The 18,605-nt window shown below is 47.1% G+C and overlaps 1 protein-coding gene across 3 annotated transcripts in view; it reads left to right on the plus strand.

Annotated features, from left to right (window-relative positions):
- LOC147028980 (ras-related protein Rab-39B-like) overlaps positions 1-18,605 on the plus strand; it is an 88,611-nt gene that overhangs the window by 24,937 nt on the left and 45,069 nt on the right. For all 3 annotated transcript variants that reach the window (XM_085879876.1, XM_085879878.1, XM_085879877.1), the window contains one exon: positions 15,020-15,121. In XM_085879876.1, the coding sequence (XP_085736002.1) occupies positions 15,112-15,121 (10 nt within the window). In that variant the 5' untranslated portion in view covers positions 15,020-15,111. The remainder of the gene's footprint in view (positions 1-15,019; positions 15,122-18,605) is intronic.

The following is an 18,605-nucleotide window of genomic DNA, read 5'->3' on the forward strand; positions in this document are numbered from 1 at the left end:
TAAGGGGGTCTTCCACCCCTTTCCCAGGAATCCTGTACACCCGAAAGTGAGGCTTGCTTTTTTTTTTTTTTTTCATGCGCATCACCAGCGCGGCAACTCGCGCTCGCGCACTTTACACCTGCCCGTGACGTCATGCAGCTGCACGTGTTCCTCGTCCCTCCTTGGACGGTACCATCGGCCGGGATACCCCTCCTGCCGGATTCCAACCCCACGTGCAGCCATGACGTCACCGTGCGCATATAAAAAAAAAACACAAGCCACACGTCTCGAGGGGTTCCCCACGCGAACACATGTGCCCTGCCCGTTGGAGCTGAACACACACGATCGCGTGGAGAACCCGTCCGGTCCAAATCCATTTACCTGCCTAAACTTTGTCCGTCCGCGGGATCGGCAAATCCACCGCGTGCGTTTCCGGACCGGGACTTCACTCTCGCAAGCGAGCACGTGGCGGTCTCGTGCGTTGCACAGCACGAACCGCGTGCTCACTGCTGGGTGAACCCGGCACAGTCCTCGAAACAGCTACAGCCGCTACCCGGCTTTCTCTCCTCTGTCGCCGTCTCCGTCTCCATTCCACCCACGCATACCTGCGTGTTACGACGCACACAGTCCACTCCATCACATTCACACGGGGAGACGCGGCTGCGTGCTCCCGCATGCCAACCGACATCTCCCTCACATACCGCTCTCTCACACACACGGTCTCCCTGGCACACAGCGACCTTGCACACGGCCGTTCACTCACGCGTGCCTCACTACTCACACAAACCATACTACTCACACGTGGTGCTCCATTCACTCGCGCGGGGCACTCACCCACGGTGCCTCACCCACACACGCGAGGGCACTCAGCCGCTGTGCCTCATCCACACACCGTGCCTCACTCATACACGCGGGGGCCGCAACCGCGGTGCCTCATCCACACACGTGGGGGCACTCACCCGCGGTTCCTCACTCATACTGGCCGTTTCACTCACACACACGGCCTCTTCCATACACGGTACCTCATCCACACACGGCGTGCTGGGAAGCACGTACTCCGGCACCATCGCCACCACACCACTCACACACGGGGTCGCTTCCACACACGGGGACGCACTCACCCCTTGCACCACACACACAGGGACAACCACACTGGGGATTCGTGTCCCCACAAGGGTCTCCGGGGCCTCTATACCCCCCAAGCTCTCCGTGCACCCGTCCACAGCACTCGTCCCCTCAACCTCGCAAAACACGACCGAACTCACCTGGTCGTGACTCGCCTCAAGGGGGCATACTCCCTCCCCTCGTTCCTGGAGGAGGCCATCCAGGTGCTCGCACCGGGTCCCTGCACGCTCCGCGAGCTCACCCCCATTATCCTCCACTACCTCCGTGTGTGTGTGTGCGTCACTTACCCCGTCTTCATCGTGTAGTCTTCCCTCTATCGTTCCCATCTCCCGTGTCTCTGCCAACTCTTCACCCTTTACCTCCCTTGTCTCAACTATTATTTCTGTTGTCGTCACCTCGTGTCTCGTCTCACACGTTTTGGTCTCCCCATTTAATTTTTCCCTTTCGGTCATCGTCACGACCCTCGCCCAACACGCCCCCCGAATTATTTTTTTACCCGCCTCCACCGCGGGCCTGTCAGCCGTTGCACCCCCACCCAGCTCGTTTGCTCCCACACGTGGAGTCGCCATTTTAAGCTCCCTGCTCACTGCCTTCATGCCCGCCTGCAGGCATCGGCCCATGTTCTGCGTCTCACCCCGTAGCTCTTTCATTTCTTCTTTCATGTTTGTTTCCATTCCGTTCATTTTTGTATCCATCTTTTCGTTTATTTGTTGTGTATTCGCATCCATCGTCGTTTTCACTTCATTTGTATTTGTATCCATCCTTTCGTTCATGCCTTTCATTTCGTTCTTCATATTCGCATCCATTTTTTCGATCATTTTCGCATTCATCTTTTCGTTCATTGCCGCCAGCATGGTGAATAGCTGGGCCATGTTGGATGCACTCAGCTGAGCCGTTTCGGCAAGGGTTGGGGAAGGGTCTTGGTGGAGAGGGGGGGGGGGGGTGTCATACACCGCGGCCGCTGCCGCACCCACCTCGGGCCCTGGGTTCAGTTGGGCGAGTCCGTGTTCCTGCACAATCAACATTTCCTGCTCGGGGATTCCATCCTGGACCATGGATTCTACATTACTATTACACATATACATTTCTAATACCCCCGGCTCCCGCTCGCCTTGAGACGCCATCTTGCTTCTCGTGAAGGGTTAATTTGCTCGCTCGTAATTTGGAGGGAATCGGGGGTCGCTTCTCTCACCCCTGGACCGATTCCCGTAAATTTAGCCGGAGACAGGAGAGCCCGTTTTCCTGTTCTCCGATACCAGTGCCGCGAGGAGGCGATGAATTTGTATCCCACTCCTGACACCAGTGTTGCGGTCTTCGCGCGCGCCGGCGTGCGACGGGCACGTAACTCGAATCGCGGCACGTCGCCCACCGGACGGACAATCCAGTCGTGACCCTCTCGGACTAACGCCGGGAACCAGTCACGCGTGGACCTTTCGGTCACACCGCGGTCAAGCCGATCAGCCCCCGCGTGGGATAGGGTTGCTCGCCAAATTCGAACTACCTAAGTACCCACGCGGAGGGTAGACTCGGGCGATCGCACCTCGCCGCAGGTCGACTTCCGGACACGGGCCACTTAAGCGACCCGTTCCGTACTATCAGAATAACCGAGCGGTGTTATCGTCGACCTCGACGGTTCGATTAATTATCGGGCGTATTCAGCCCACTACCAACCCTTTACGTGAAGCAAGATGGGGATTCAATGGGGGAAAGACGAAGCGAAGCGGGAGAACAGTTCAACAATAAAGCACATTTATTCGCGACGAACGGAAAGCACACAAATACAATTCCACCAAATGCACACAAAAAAAAAGAAAACACAATTCCATTTACACAAAAAGCAAACATAAAAGTGAAAACACAGTGCAGAGCTAATACCGACTACCGAGCACACGGCAACACTTATACAATTCTACTTCACAGACGGCGCCGACAACACATACCCAAAACCAAGGAAAAGAAATACCCTCAAGAATGAGGTAGGCCTGGGGCCGAGACCTGGTCGGGCCTACCCGTCTGGTGATGAGACGCGGAGCGATGCCCCCGCACCCCGCGGGCCTCGTGGACCGTGCCTGGCAGGGGGTGGGAACGGGGCCCCCTTGGTCGCACTATCTCAGCGCGGGGGGAAACAGGAGGGGGTTGCTGATGCTCGGGGTATAGAGGATCTTTATTATGTGCGACGAGCGTCTCCACCTCGGCCAGGTCGCGCTGCCGGCCTCCCTCGGGCGCGCAGCTCCTTGCACGACGCGAGCACCCTTCGTCCGACTCGCCGCCTCTCCACAGCTCGTCCCCTCCGTTCCGACTTCAACGCACACGACGAGCAGCTCCACCGCCCGCGAAGTCTTGTCCCTCTGCTTCCGACTCTCCTTCACCTCGTTCCGACCTTTACGACTCCCTTCTTCCTCGTTCCGACTTTTACTACTCCTTTCACTGACGAACACCGTCCTTTTATCCCCCCCGTAACTTCGCCTTTGACCCCCTCCCTTTGACCTTTCACCTCGCTCCCCATTGGCCCGAGAAAAAGTGGGCGTGAAGGCTTTTTGATCCACAAATTTGCATATATCGATCGCCCTGGGGGCGGGCCAATGCCCCTCGCTCACCGATTGGACGGCAAAAAGTGGGCGTGTGTCGTTTTCGATCCGTTTTTGAAGCAGAAAATCCGTGGTTTTGTACACGCTGTTCAACGTGCGCCCTACACGAGTCCAGCATCGGTGCCCATGAGTGGCGCGAGATGACGGTGATGCGATGGTGGCGAGTTGCGACGGTAAAGGTCATGGCGGTTGTGGTGAAGCGGCGTTGTGGTTGGTGGTTGTTGTTGTGGTTGTGATGGTGGCGATTGGTCCAAAATAAAGATAGTAAAGAAAAACGGCTATCCTGAAGAGTCGCAGCACGTATAAATGACATGTATTCCCACTAGACAACGGGTTTGGGCCTAACTACACATGCACTTACCGAGATACCTCACCTAAGGGACCTGAATGGTGGTTTGCGAATCTGGTAACCACAACAATATATATATATATATATATATATATATATATATATATATATATATATATATATATATATATATTTTTTTTTTTTTATATATATATATTTTTATATATATATATATATTTTTTATATATATATATATATATATATATATATATATATATATATATATATATATATATATATATTGTTGCGGATTCGCGCCCGCCGACGTGCGGACGGCCACGTAACTCGAATCGCGGCACGTCGCCCACCGGACAGACAATCCCGTCGTGACCCTCTCGGACTAACGCCGGGAACTAGTCACGGGTGGGCCTTTCGGCCTCACCACGATCGTGCCAATCGGCCCCCGCGTGGGATAGGGTTGCTCGCCAAATTCGACCTACCTAAGTACCCACACGGAGGGTAGACCGGGCGACCGCACCTCGCCGCAGGTCGACTTCGGACACGGGCCACTTTAAGCGACCCGTTCCGTACTATCGGGATAACCGAGCGGTGTTATCGTCAACCTGGATGGTTCGATTAATTATCGGGCGTTTTAGCCCACGACCAACCCTTTACGTGAAGTAAGATGGAGATTCAATAAAGGAAAAGACTAAGCGAAACGGGAAAACAGTTCAACATAAAGCACATTTATTTCGCGATGAACGGAAAGCACACATATACAATTACACCAAAAGCAAATGTAAAAGAAGAAGAAACACACAATAATACACAAAAAGCAAATGTAAAAGCAAAACACAATGCAGATTTACCACCGACTACCGAGCACACGGCAACATTTATACAGTTTTACTTCACAGACGGCGCCGACAACACATATACTCAAAGCAAAAGAAAAGGACCACCCTCAAGGATGATGGGGGCAGACGGGCCTGGGGCCGAGACCGCGTCGGGCCTACCCGTCTGATGATGAGCCGCAAAATGGCGGTGGCGCCCCGACTCCGCGGGCCTCGCGGACAGTGTCTGGAATGGGGTGGGAACGGGGCCCCCTTCTCGCACTATCTCAGCGCGGGGGCAAACAGGAGTGGGTTGTTGATGCTCGGGGGAAGGAGGATATCTCCCTGGCTCGGGTCCCGCGACGAGCGTCTCCACCACGACCTCGGTCGCGTTGCCGGCCTCTCCTCTCCGCAGCTCCCCGACTCTGACACGAGCACCCCCTCGACTGCCTTCGCCGCCGCCACCTCTCCAACTCTCCACAGCTCCGTCCAACTGCCTTCTCCGACTCCTCTCTTGACTGGCTCTTCCCAACTCAACTCCGAACTCACTCTTTGGCGAGCGAACGCGGCCCTTTATAGCCCCCGGGGCTTCGCTCCTTCACCTTCGACCCTTTACCTCTGACCCTTCACCTCCGGCTGGCTCCCCATTGGACAGAGGAAAAGTGGGCATGAATGCTTTTTGATCCATGAATCTGCATATAGCGATATTACTCCGACGCACCTGGAGGCGGGGCCAAATCGCCCCATACTCGCTGATAGGACGGAACAGAAGTGGGCGTGAGTCGTTTTTGATCTGATTTCTTCGGAAAGGCTGGTGTTTCTGCACCCGCTGCTCGGTGCGCGCCCTGCACGAGTCCAGTATCAGTGCCCACAAGCGGCGAGGAAATGGCGGTGATGCGATGGTTGCGAGGGCGAGTTGTGACGGTAAAGGTCGTGGCTGTTGGCGTTGTTGTTGTTGTGAAGCGGCGTTGCGGCTGGTGGTTGTTGTGTGATGGCTGTTGAGACATGGTTGGTGGTGGTAGTAATGGTAGTAATGGCGGCTGGTCCAAAATAAAGATAGTAAAAGAAAAACGGCTATCTAAAAGGGTCGCAGCCCGCATGAATGACATTTATTCCCTCTAAACAACGGGTTTGGGCCTAACTACACATATACTTACAGAGATATCTCACCTAAGGGACCTGAATGGTGGTTTGCGAATTTCGTCAACCACAACAATATATTAAAACCACCCACAGCATCGACATTCGACACAAGGTTTTGCGGCTGTCTGTCGTCTTGGCTTCTGGCGTTGGTGCTTGCGTCATTATCTTTTATCTTGAGGTCTTGGACTGTATTGACTTGCCAATTGCTTTTTGAGATGCGCTGGCAAGCACACACTTATCTCTTGACTGTTATTCAAAGAAGGATATTATTAAAGAACAGTTTATCCAAGAAGGCCTTATTATTCACCACGTTGAACATCTGGAATAAGGGTTTTAATTCACACAGGTGAACTCTTTAACACAAGTAGTTCACAGTGGGTGCTCGTCCTTAAACACTAAGTTGTTCACAGGGTGAAACAGGGCATAAATGGGTGGCATACAAGTGGGGGGCACCAGATGCACCATGGGGGGCATTGCATCCAAATGCCCCCCCCCCTAGCGACGGGCCTGGGAGGAAGGCGACGTCATTTGGTGTGTGTGGACATGGTACTGAGAAGGAGCGGTGTGGCAATTTCAATTGTGAGAAGGAAATGTGGTGGAGGTTTGTGGCATTTTGGACACAGTGAGAGCGAAGGAGGATTGCCCGCACGATTTACCTCACGTACGTGGCGTGACAGAGAGTGACATCGCACCATCTTGTGCACTTCCCGCATAGTGACTTTGCGGTTCGACAATCACCTGCCTCCTAAAGGTCATCTCTGGATGTAAAGCTGAGTGCTGGCATAAAGGGAGGATTTTCTTTTATTTTATCTTTCCCCTTGTCTCTTTGTGTCTGAGTGGAGACGTCTCAAATTCGGATTTAGTTTTACCTCATCTTTCATTTTCACTCTGATTTATTTTCATGATCACTCTGATTTATTTTTATTAAACCATTATTGTTGAATTTCCTTGTGTTTACATGTTCATTGTGGGTTCGAGAACAAACCTGTGTACTTCCGTACAGGTAAGCGCCTTTGCTGCTTTCCATCCTGCACGTGTCATAACCACAAGAATTTTGGCTCTTCGCCTTGGAGTTGAGACCGTTCGGCTATTCGTCCAAGGCTGGTGTTCATTGGCTGTGGACACGACAAATTGGTGTCGGCTGTGGACACGACAAAACGACGAAAAATCGATTCCGATTCCTGGGAGGCAATATTTAGTCTGCTCTGGAATGTTTGGTTTCTGTCGGCAGTTGGGTCGGTTGTTGTTGTTGTTGTTGTTGTTGTTGTTGTTGTTGTTGTTGTTGTTGTTGCAAAAACGTGGTTCTTTATGGCTGGCCCTGTAAATGCAAAAAAGGTAGGAGAAGGTTATGTGGGGGGGGGGGGGCAAATCACATCCTGGGAGAAACTAGCCTAAGACTCTACCAAGTTAACACGACACCACCCCCCCCCTCCCCTGTTTGGTGACACTTAAACAATCTTAAACTCACAGTTTTTCCAACTTAAATTATATCAAGATGTCTCCCACCCGTCCACAGTCCATGCTATACTCTCCAATCCTATCTTCACTGTGGGATAACTCCATCTACCCCCACAAACATAACAATATTGTGTAATAGCTTTTTAAAAACTCATGACTAAATGTTTGTTGAAGAATGACAGGAAACCTTAAACTCTAGCTCTGCACCCAAGCTTCCCATCTCGGCTCCCTGCCAACACCACATGGGGAATTTTATTTTAGTGATATTGTTATTGTCGCAGCCCATTCCAGTTACCTGGTTTGAGTTGCACGGGTCATGCCAAAACAATGCGGCTTGTATTGGGACCGTGGAACTAACCCGAGGAAGCGCCGATAGGCGCTTGTGACCTTTATAAGCTAGCTGAGTACCCGTTGATCATGAGCGCAGCCTGAGCTGGTTTTACCCTGTCTTCCGAAGTACACTACATCCAGCCTAAGCCATCAAATAAGGACACCCGAACCAGCAGAATCCAACGCAGAGACCAGGTATATTTACTAACAAAAAGCAAATGGCATGGGAGAAAGAATCACAGAAAAGAAACAAAATAATTTTAAAGTCATCAACCCCATCTTGTGAAAATACCTGCAGTATGTCCAGGATCATTGCTCACCTCCATTCATTTGTTCCTCTTTTTTTTGTCCTGCCTGTCAAACCAACTTCCACATCCTCTTCAACCCATTCTTCACTCTTGGTCTTCAAGACAGCTGTTCACCACCATCTCAGATTGTCCACAATCCAAAGCCATCATCTATTCCCAGCCCAATCCCTCCTTCCAGATTTCCCTACTGAGAGTTCCCTTCTGTATCAATCTTGTCCACCCCATGCATCCTCTCCTCCTCCCTATTCCTTCCCACATCCATTGGTTTTCTGCCTCCCTCTGTCTTGGCGTTTAGCTCTACTGTTGGTGTGTCTGTCTGTCTGTCTGTCTGTCTCTGTCTCTCTCTCTCTCTCTCTCTCTGTCTCTCTCTCTCTCTCTCTCTCTCTCTCTCTCTCTCTCTCTCTCTCTCTCTCTCTCTCTCTCTCTCTCTCTCTCTCTCTCTCTCTCTCTCTCTCTCTCTCTCTCTCTCTCTCTCTCTCTCTCTCTCTCTCTCTCTCTCTCTCTCTCTCTCTCTCTCTCTCTCTCTCTCTCTCTCTCTCTCTCTCTCTCTCTCTCTCTCTCTCTCTCTCTCTCTCTCTCTCTCTCTCTCTCTCTCTCTCTCTCTCTCTCTCTCTCTCTCTCTCTCTCTCTCTCTTTCTCTTTCTCTTTCTCTTTCTCTTTCTCTTTCTCTTTCTCTTTCTCTTTCTCTTTCTCTTTCTCTTTCTCTTTCTCTTTCTCTTTCTCTCTCTCTCTCTCTCTCTTTCTCCTCTCTCTCTCTTTCTCTCTTTCTCCTCTTTCTCCTCTTTCTCTCTCTCTCTCTCTCTCTCTCTCTCTCTCTCTCTCTCTCTCTCTCTCTCTCTCTCTCTCTCTCTCTCTCTCTCTCTCTCTCTCTCTCTCTCTCTCTCTCTCTCTCTCTCTCTCTCTCTCTCTCCCTCTCTCGCCCTCTCTCACCCTCTCTCACCCTCTCTCACCCTCTCTCACCCTCTCTCACCCTCTCTCACCCCCTCTCACCCTCTCTCACCCTCTCTCACCCTCTCTCACCCTCTCTCACCCTCTCTCACCCTCTCTCCCCCTCTCTCTCTCACCTCTCTCTCCCACCTCTCTCTCTCTCTCCCCCTCTCTCGACCCACATCTCTCTCTTCTCTCCCCACATTTCTCTCTCCCCCCTCTCTCTCTTCTCTCCCCACATTTCTCTCTCCCCCTCTCTCTCTCCCCCCTCTCTCTCTCTCTCTCTCTCTCTCTCTCTCTCTCTCTCTCTCTCTCTCTCTCTCTCTCTCTCTCTCTCTCTCTCTCTCTCTCTCTCTCTCTCTCTCTCTCTCTCTCTCTCTCTCTCTCTCTCTCTCTCTCTCTCTCTCTCTCTCTCTCTCTCTCTCTCTCTCTCTCTCTCTCTCTCTCTCTCTCTCTCTCTCTCTCTCTCTCTCTCCCCCCCTGTTCCTTTTGTCCTGTTGTATCCTGATCTGTTCAGTGTACTATTGCTGGCTCTTCCACGAGCCTCGACTCCCCCCCCAAAAAAAAACAATCACAATAAAAAATCAATCATGTGATCAACAAACTAATTAACCCCTACTCATACACACCCTCAAAACAATACAAGCAAATGAACGGTCCTTAACGATTCTTATGTCATGGCCAGCTCTTTGATTCATTCAACAAATAAAGTGCAGTACAAGGAAATACACACCAATGTCGGGAAGTTGTTTTCAAACCAGTGGGTGTGAAAGCCATGCAACAGTTATGAAGCTATAAATTGATGTGTCGTCAGCTGATTCCTGGAGTAACAGCTCTTTCAATGAGGCGTTACTCAGTGAAAACCCTCTGCTCTGTCGCAGCTCTGTACAGTCGGCCGTTCTCCTTAAAGCTCTTTCTTCTCTGGTGCTCTCAGGCGTAATGTCTGTCTACTAGAGCTGCCTTCAACTGTCAATCACACGAGATCAGCCGATTAGCCTCCTGTGTCTTTGTCTACATTCTCCTGGTGTCTTGAGCTGCAAGACTCGTATGTGAGAGTTTTGTAAGGAGAACATTTAAGCAAACAACAAAGGAAAGGACAGAAAAACACACAGCCAGAGGTTCGATGTGGGGGATAGAACAACAGCAGCAGTGGGGAAAAACAAAAATCTCTCCACACATTATCGTGACACATGTCTAACCTCACAATTGATTACGTTTTACTTCTTCGAAGCAAATATTAAGGAGATATCTGAACTCTACTAAACAGTTTTATTCCCACAACCCCTAAGGATCATTCCCAAAACAATATTTTATCCCATCTATAATACATGTCAGTGTGTCAGTGGACGAGTCAGTCAGTCGGTCAGTGTGTCTCCTCCATAACTCCAAAACCATGAAACCTAGCGCCCCCCAAAACTTTGCCTGCATACTAAGGGAACTCCAATGGAGTCTATGAATGAAAAGTGGGTGTTTGGGTCAATTAAAATACCCCTTTTGAGGATAATTTAGAATATACCCCTCACCCCTCTCTCTCTCCCTGTTTGTCCCCTCCTCGCTCATCCCTCCTAATAAAGTGCATATATCTCTCTCTCTCTCTCTCTCTCTCTCTCTCTCTCTCTCTCTCTCTCTCTCTCTCTCTCTCTCTCTCTCTCTCTCTCTCTCTCTCTCTCTCTCTCTCTCTCTCTCTCTCTCTCTCTCTCTCTCTCTCTCTCTCTCTCTCTCTCTCTCTCTCTCTCTCTCTCTCTCTCTCTCTCTCTCTCTCTCTCTCTCTCTCTCTCTCTCTCTCTCTCCCCCTCTCTCTCTCTCGCAATCTCTCTCTCTCTCTCTCCCCCCCCCACTCTCTCTCGCAATCTGTCGCTCTCTCTCTCCCCCCCACTCTCTCTCGCAATCTGTCGCTCTCTCTCCCTCTCCCTCCTCCTCCCCTCTCTCTTTCTCACCCCCCTTCCCCCCTCTCTCTCTCTCTCACCTCCCCCCTTCCCCCCTCTTGCCTCCCCCCTCTTTCTCTCTCCCTCGTCTCTTAGTATTTCCATTACTGAAGCCTTGAGTGATATTTGTTGCTAAATAAGTGCTTAATTGTGGTAGTCCATTGGATGTATGTTGAATCCCGGACAATGGGTGGAAGTGGGAAGGAGGATGGAAAGGGTGGAGGTTGAAGGAGGTTGCGGGTGGTAGGAGGGAGGTGAATGGGGTGGAAGGAAAGACTTGGCATTGCCTGGCAACGCTGGGTACCTTTGCTCGTCTATCATAATAAATGTCAGTGTGTGAATATGTGTCAGTGTTTGTCTCCTCCAAAACCATGAAACCTAGCAATCCGAATCTTTTCATTCATACTGATGGAATCCAAGGTAGTGAATGACTGAAAACTGGGTATTTGGGTAAATTTAAACACCCCTTTTGAAGATAATTAAAGAGGTGCTCATCATAAAACACCAAAAAAGGGCTTACTCTTTGTCAGGCTGCATTCACCTCACAAGGGTCTTAAGCCACCATTTTATTTCGGCCTGCTCAATAATGCCTCGACTTGGAACAGGCCGCAACGGTTTCTTAACGGTAAAGTTCACAATTGTTTTTTTCCACTTTCCTCACTCATATTATTGAATGCCTCATCTTCATCCCTATGAATCACTCGATACATCGCAATGCTTATAAACGCCCGGAGACGCCAGTGCTCATGGCTTTATTTCATTTCCGCAAATGTGATAAGCTCGAGAATCTCTTAACCTGAGTCGAATTTCAAAATTTTAACTTCCTCATTAATCTCAGCAGTAGTTCCGACCACTAAGGCAAGTGTTGATTTGTCCAATTTGGATATTGTTTGACATTCCAGGCATCTCCAAGTATTTCTGGCTTTATTTAGTTTCTTTCCACATGTGATAACCTCTAGAATCTCTTCACCTGAGCCAAATTTCATAAAACTTCAGAATTGACCTTGACAGCAGTTCTGATTGAATATGTATTCTATTTTAGCAGTTGGAGCTGCTGCAAGGGTCAATTCCATATTTTGAATTTTGAAATTTGGCTCAGGTGAAGAGATTCTCGAGCTTATTGCATTTCAGCTATAGTACTTGTAAATGTCCAGAGAGTTGTATCTGCACATTATTTGATACTCCAGATGGTGGTTATCCCCATACGTATTCAGACGGTTGTTATGTCTGGACAGTGGTTATCTCCAGACGTGTCCAGATGGTGTTTGTCTCCGGACGCGTCTGGGCGGTGTTTATCTCTGTGCACTGTTTGTCTCCACACGTGTCTGGACAGTGTTTATCTCTGGACGCGTCCGGATGGTGATTATCACCACATATGTCTGGACAGTGGTTATCTCTGGATGTGTCCCGGCAGTGGCTATCAACGGATGGTGTTTAGTATGACCCAGCGAGCTGTTCCTCATCAACCCTTTCATTGGTGTGCTTGCTTGCATGCTGAATATTGATAGGTGCAATTTATTTCAAAGTACTCAATTCCAACCATGCATTCAAAAGGAATCGAGTAGTGAACTGGAATCGACGTCGATTCCTAATAATTCCAACTTCATAGAAAGAAGTGATTTTTTTTTTTCAGGGAATAAACAAAAAATATATTTTTCTGGGAAAAAGTTTCTGCTGGGCATGTTCCAGTTACACGTAGCTTGGTTATGTATTAATTGAATAGGAATACTCCCTGGGGAATCCCGTTTGCAATATAGCAGCAAAAGCTAATCACTTGCAAACTAAACACGCCCTAAAATGAACTAGAGTGGATTGGCGGCTCCGCACACCTCACAACACATTTCCGCAGAGGCATCATTGACCATGATTGACCCCCCCCCCTCCCCCATAGACCTGTTTAATGAGCGCAGATTTTGATGTGGTCGATGCACTTTGTTGCATTATGGGTGATGAATGTTGTGGCCAAGTTTTATCAAAATCGTGTGTGTAGTTTCGAAGAAGAGAGCAAATACCTATTTGGGGGGCTGGGGGGTCAAAAAAAACCCATAACCCCCCCAATAAGCGCAGATTTTGTTGCGGTTGATACACTTTGGTACATCACAGGTGAAGAACATTGTGGTCAAGTTTCATCAAAATTGTTTGTGTAGTTTTGGAGAAGACAGCAAATAACTATTTTGGGGGACAAAAATCCCCCCATGGACCCCCTAATCTGCACAGATTTTGATGTCGACATACTTTGGTACATCACTGGTGTTGAAGGTCAATATAGGCCAGATTTCTAAAATCCTCAATTTTCATCTGATTGACTTGAAATTTGAACATTATTTGCATATCAGGCCACTGAATTCAACCACCAAATATTTTTGAGGTCAACATCGGCCAAAGGTCAACAACTTCAGTGAAATTTCTAAAATCCTCAATTTTTATCCAATTGACTTGAAATTTGAAGATGATTTATATTTCAGGTCACTGAATACAACCACCAATTATTTTTGAGGTCAACATAGGCCAAAGGTCAACAATTTAAGTGCAATTTCTGAAATCCTCAATTTTCATCAAATTGACTTGAAATTTGAAGAGGTTTTGTTTATCAGGTCACTGAATTCAGCCACAAATTATTTTTATGGTCAATTTTTTTTTTGAGGATACTTGTAAGTATTGTGCTCTCCATGACATCTATCTTATTTGTATGTTTGTACATTTGTACATTATTTTTTCATGGCCGAACTGTAGCACCTAGAAACCCCAAATTTTGGAGTAGGTACTTTAGAATCTGGGCAAGGTTTTAAGCTCCCGCACATTGGCCTTGACTTCCGTTTTGTGGCCACTAAAAGCCACTATAAACTGTATTTTGGGATGTGGGGTCAGGCAGTGCTGCTGCTGGCTTGCAGGCAAAAGGTAAACAAACCACCATGAAGCCAATAACCCAATATAATAACTTTTCAATTTCCAAGACATTCCGAAACCACTACCGGGAAAAGCTCTCCCAGCCGGGCAACGCCAGGTATTCCCCCACCCCCAACCCCCCCCTCCCCGCTCCCACAATGGACAGCGCTGCGTATACCTTGCAAGCACTAAAAATACAATATGGAAGCCATTGATACTATCTCCAATTTGGATGACACTATTGTCATCTCAAACTCCACTAAAAAGTAAGATTACTTCAAGATAAATGTGATAACTGGAACAGACTAGAACACAAATGCGACAAAAGGCTTTGAAATATACAATCAACAAACTTACTTGAATCTTGCCGAGAGTTTATTGTGTAAATTTACATTCAATAAGACCAGGAACAACACAAACATCACACTCGTATATTGTTTATTCTGGAAAATGTTTGATAATAATGCTCATTTTGTATATTGGAACTCACAAAGTTGAAGCAGCAGCATTATCGGTGATAATCAAAGAAAGGGAATGTATAATGATGATACAAAAACAGAAAATAGTTTTACCATAGCAGTTCCAATTTAAGGTATATTTAGATTTTGTGAATATGATAAAGTTCTGCATGGACTAAGAATTAGGTTTCAACTACAAAGAAATTATTATGAAAATAGACTACTTTGTTGTGTTTTTTTTAAAGAACCTATTTTGGATATGCTCACATTTAAAAGCATTTAAAATGTATTCAATCTGTGCGATTGACTTGAATGCTTAAAAAACCCGATAAAGTCGAACAGAGTGGATACTTCTCTATGTATTGATAGAGAGAGTGAAGAAGTCGATGTGAATTGTCTGTTTTTGGAAGAAACTGAAATGTTGATTAATGTAGAAAATGGTGTTATGATTAATCTTACATAGATATTGATATTATTTTATGGTAAATAAATAAGATGAGTAATAAAATTCCAACAAGAGTATATATGAATCAAATCAATCTTAATAAACTAAAATTGTGAAATAAAATCAAAAGCCCTGTATGATTACCATTAGTATGTTTCAAAGAAAATGTGCTGTAAGAATTGATGTTTTGCTCATGAGAGAACAGGAGAAACCCAAAATGATACTGGTTCACTTAAAGTAAAAATGTCAAAACCTATGTTGAATACATATTCAGTCAGGGAGACAAGTAAAGGATTTCTTATATCCCTCCCTCTTTTATTGGCAGGTCTTGGTGCAGCGGGAGCTTTGACTGGTGGTATCTCATCAGTGATAAAAACTGCTAACGAAAGGAAGGCTCAACCCCAAGATCAACAAGAGATGGAAAGACGTAAGAAAGAGATTAACATACAGCTTAGTGGTAGTGGTGCAATTGTAGATTTTGCTCAAAAACATGAAAGCCTGCCTGAAAAAGCAAAATTGTGTTGGCAATGTGCTTTCCTCCATCACCAGGCCGGTGTAAAACTAACTAAAAGAGGAAATGGATTATTTATTTCTCCTAAATAAATAATGTTGTCTGTTAAAGCAATCGCTTGGTCAATTGATGATTGGTTTAAATAATTTTATGAAGAATACGACTAAAGTAGAACTTAAAATATATATATATATATATATATATATATATATATATATATATATATATATATATATATATATATATATATATTGTGATAAATTGAAAATTTTAAATGTAGTAATAATCTGTGTGAGAGACAAATTAACTGAGTTGCTGAAGAATACGAAGAATATTATCATGAATTTAGAAGATAATAAGAGGAACGGTTCTCATTGGGTATGTATTTATAATAGTCAACACTAATATTATTGTGATAGTTGTGGTCTTCCAACACCCATTGAACTGGTAGCATTCTTCAAAGATGGTGTTCATCAAACATGTCAAACACAAGATATCAATTCCAAATGTTGTGATCAATTATGTTTATATGAATTATTTCATCTCAAAAATAATCGGATTGGATTGACATAATTTTTAAACTAATATAAATGGTTTATGTTTGAAAGGATGGATCAACTTTCAGTGTATCCCAAGAGTTGGATTTTGATTTGTCCAATTAATATACAAATGCATACGCTGAGTGACAGGAGTATAGTGCAGTACAGTATAATGCAAAATATTGACATGAAAAATGCTTACAAATTAATCAGTTATCCAGGTCCGGCACAAGCAAATGACTTGGTGAGGTTAAATGATTTATCACAATGTTTCTCTATCCAAATAAGTGTGTGTGTGTGTGTGTGTGTGTGTGTGTGTGTGTGTGTGTGTGTGTGTGTGTGTGTGTGTGTGTGTGTGTGTGTGTGTGTGTGTGTGTGTGTGTGTGTGTGTGTGTGTGTGTGTGTGTGTGTGTGTGTGTGTGTCAGTGTTTCTCCACCATAACTCCAAAGCCATGAAATTTATCAGACTGAAACTTTGCATGCATTGGAAGAAAATTCCAAGGAAGTGCATGACTGAAAATTGGGTGTTTGGGTTAATTAAAACACCCCTTTTGAAGCTAATTAACAGCCTTATTTAATTATATCCTGTATCAGGCGCATCCTCTGTCATCACTCTCAATGAGGTCTAAAGGCGTATCTGAGGTAACCTCGCTGGGGTATGAAGCCGCTATGTTTATTGGCTTGCTCAACGATGCCTTGACCTGGAACAGGCCGCAACACTTTCTTAACGATAAAGTTGGGTTTTTTCACTTTCCTCACTCATATTATTGAATGTCTCCTGTTCATCATAGCTATGAATCGCTGTATACATCGCTTTTAGAAGTGCTATAGTTTTCAAATTGGGTGCTTGGAGCAATTTAATGCATTATATGATGCAATTTTCCACGATCTACTCTCATGGATTAATTAAAGTATTGTTGTGGTTACCAAATTCGCAAACCACCATTCAGGTCCCTTAGGTGAGGTATCTCGGTAAGTACATGTGTAGTTAGGCCCAAACCCGTTGTCTAGTGGGAATACATGTCATTTATGCGTGCTGCGACTCTTCAGGATAGCCGTTTTTCTTTTACTATCTTTAATTTGGACCAACCGCCATTGTTACCACCACCAACCACCGCTTCACCACAACCGCCACGACCTTCACGTCACACCTCGCAACCGTCGCATCGCCACCGTTCTTGCGCCGCCTGTGGGTACCGGTGTTGGACTCGTGCAGGGCGCGCGCCGAACAGCGTGTACAAAATCACGGATTTTGTGCTTCAAAAACGGATCAAAAACGACACACGCCCACTTTTTGCCGTCCAATCGGTGAGCGAGGGGCGATTTGGCCCCGCCTCCAGGGCGTTGGAGGGCGATCGATATATGCAAATTTATGGATCAAAAAGCATTCACGCCCACTTTTTCTCGGGCCAATGGGGAGCGAGGTGAAAGGTCGAAGGGAGGGGGTCAAAGATGAGAGGGCGAAGCCACGGGGCTGATAAAAAGCGACCGTGTTCGTCAGTCCGGAGAGTAGTAGAGTCGGAAGGGAACAGAGAGTCAAGACTTCGCGGGCGGTGGAGTTGGCAAGAAGGAGCTGGTCGTCGTGTGCGTTGGAGTCGGAACGAAGGGGACGGAGCTGTGGAGAGGCGGCGAGGGCAGACGAGGGGGTGCTCGCGTCGTGCAGGGAGCTGCTCCCCAGGGAGGCCGACAGCGCGACCTGGCCGAGGTGGAGACGCTCGTCGCGGGACAATAAAAATCCTCTATACCCCGAGCATCAGCAACCCCCTCCTGTTTCCCCCCGCGCTGAGATAGTGCGACCAAGGGGGCCCCTTTCCCACCCCCTACCAGACACTGCCCGCGAGGCCCGCGGAGTTGAGGCACCATCGCCGCTCCGCGTCTCATCACCAGACGGGTAGGCCCGACCCGGTCTCGGCCTCAGGCCCGCCTCATCCTTGAGGGTATTCTTTCCTTGGTTTTGGGTATGTGTTGTCGGCGCCGTCTGTGAAGTAAAATTGTATAAGTGTTGCCGTGTGCTCGTGTAATCAGTATTAGATCTGCATTGTCGCATTTGCTTTTTGTGTAAATTGCATTGTGTTTTTCTGTGTGCTTTTGGTGGAATTGAATATGTGTGCTTTCCGTTCGTCGCGAATAAATGTGCTTTGTGTTGAACTGTTTCCCGCTTCGCTTCGTCATTTCCTTCATTGAATCCTCATCTTGCTTCACGTAAAGGGTTGGTAGTGGGCTGAATACGCCCGATAATTAATCGAACCGTCGAGGTCGACGAATAACACCGCTCGGTTATCCCGATAGTACGGAACGGGTCGCTTAAGTGGCCCGTGTCCGAAGTCGACCTGCGGCGAGGTGCGATCGCCCGGTCTACCCTCCGCGTGGGTACTTAGGTAGGTCGAATTTGGCGAGCAACCCTATCCCACGCGGGGGCTGATTGGCTCGATCGCGGTGAGACCGAAAGGTCCACCCGTGACTGGTTCCCGGCGTTAGTCCGAGAGGGTCACGACTGGATTGTCCGTCCGGTGGGCGACGTGCCGCGATTCGAGTTACGTGGCCGTCAGCACGCCGGCGGGCGCGAATCCGTAACAGTATATTATCAAAATGTTATTTCGTCTTTAAGGATCAGATAACATCTGGACTAAATCAGTGTCGAAATCTGAAGTGAAATCTTATAATTCAAATAAATAACGAGTCTTATAACTAAGGCTATGTACCTACTTACATTAAGCAAGCAAGGTGATGGCCCCTCATTCTCCATACTCTACCGGTCAAAAGTAAGAGAGCACCCCCATTTTTCAAATTTTTACTGAAATTTAAGCAGTTTAATGTTTCAATGTACTCTGAAATTAAAGTAGATAACAAATAAACAATTG

The sequence above is a fragment of the Eptatretus burgeri genome, chromosome 4 (assembly GCF_056783735.1).
Source record: "Eptatretus burgeri isolate ZD-2024b chromosome 4, Ebu_testis_v1, whole genome shotgun sequence".
NCBI lineage: Eukaryota > Metazoa > Chordata > Myxini > Myxiniformes > Myxinidae > Eptatretus > Eptatretus burgeri.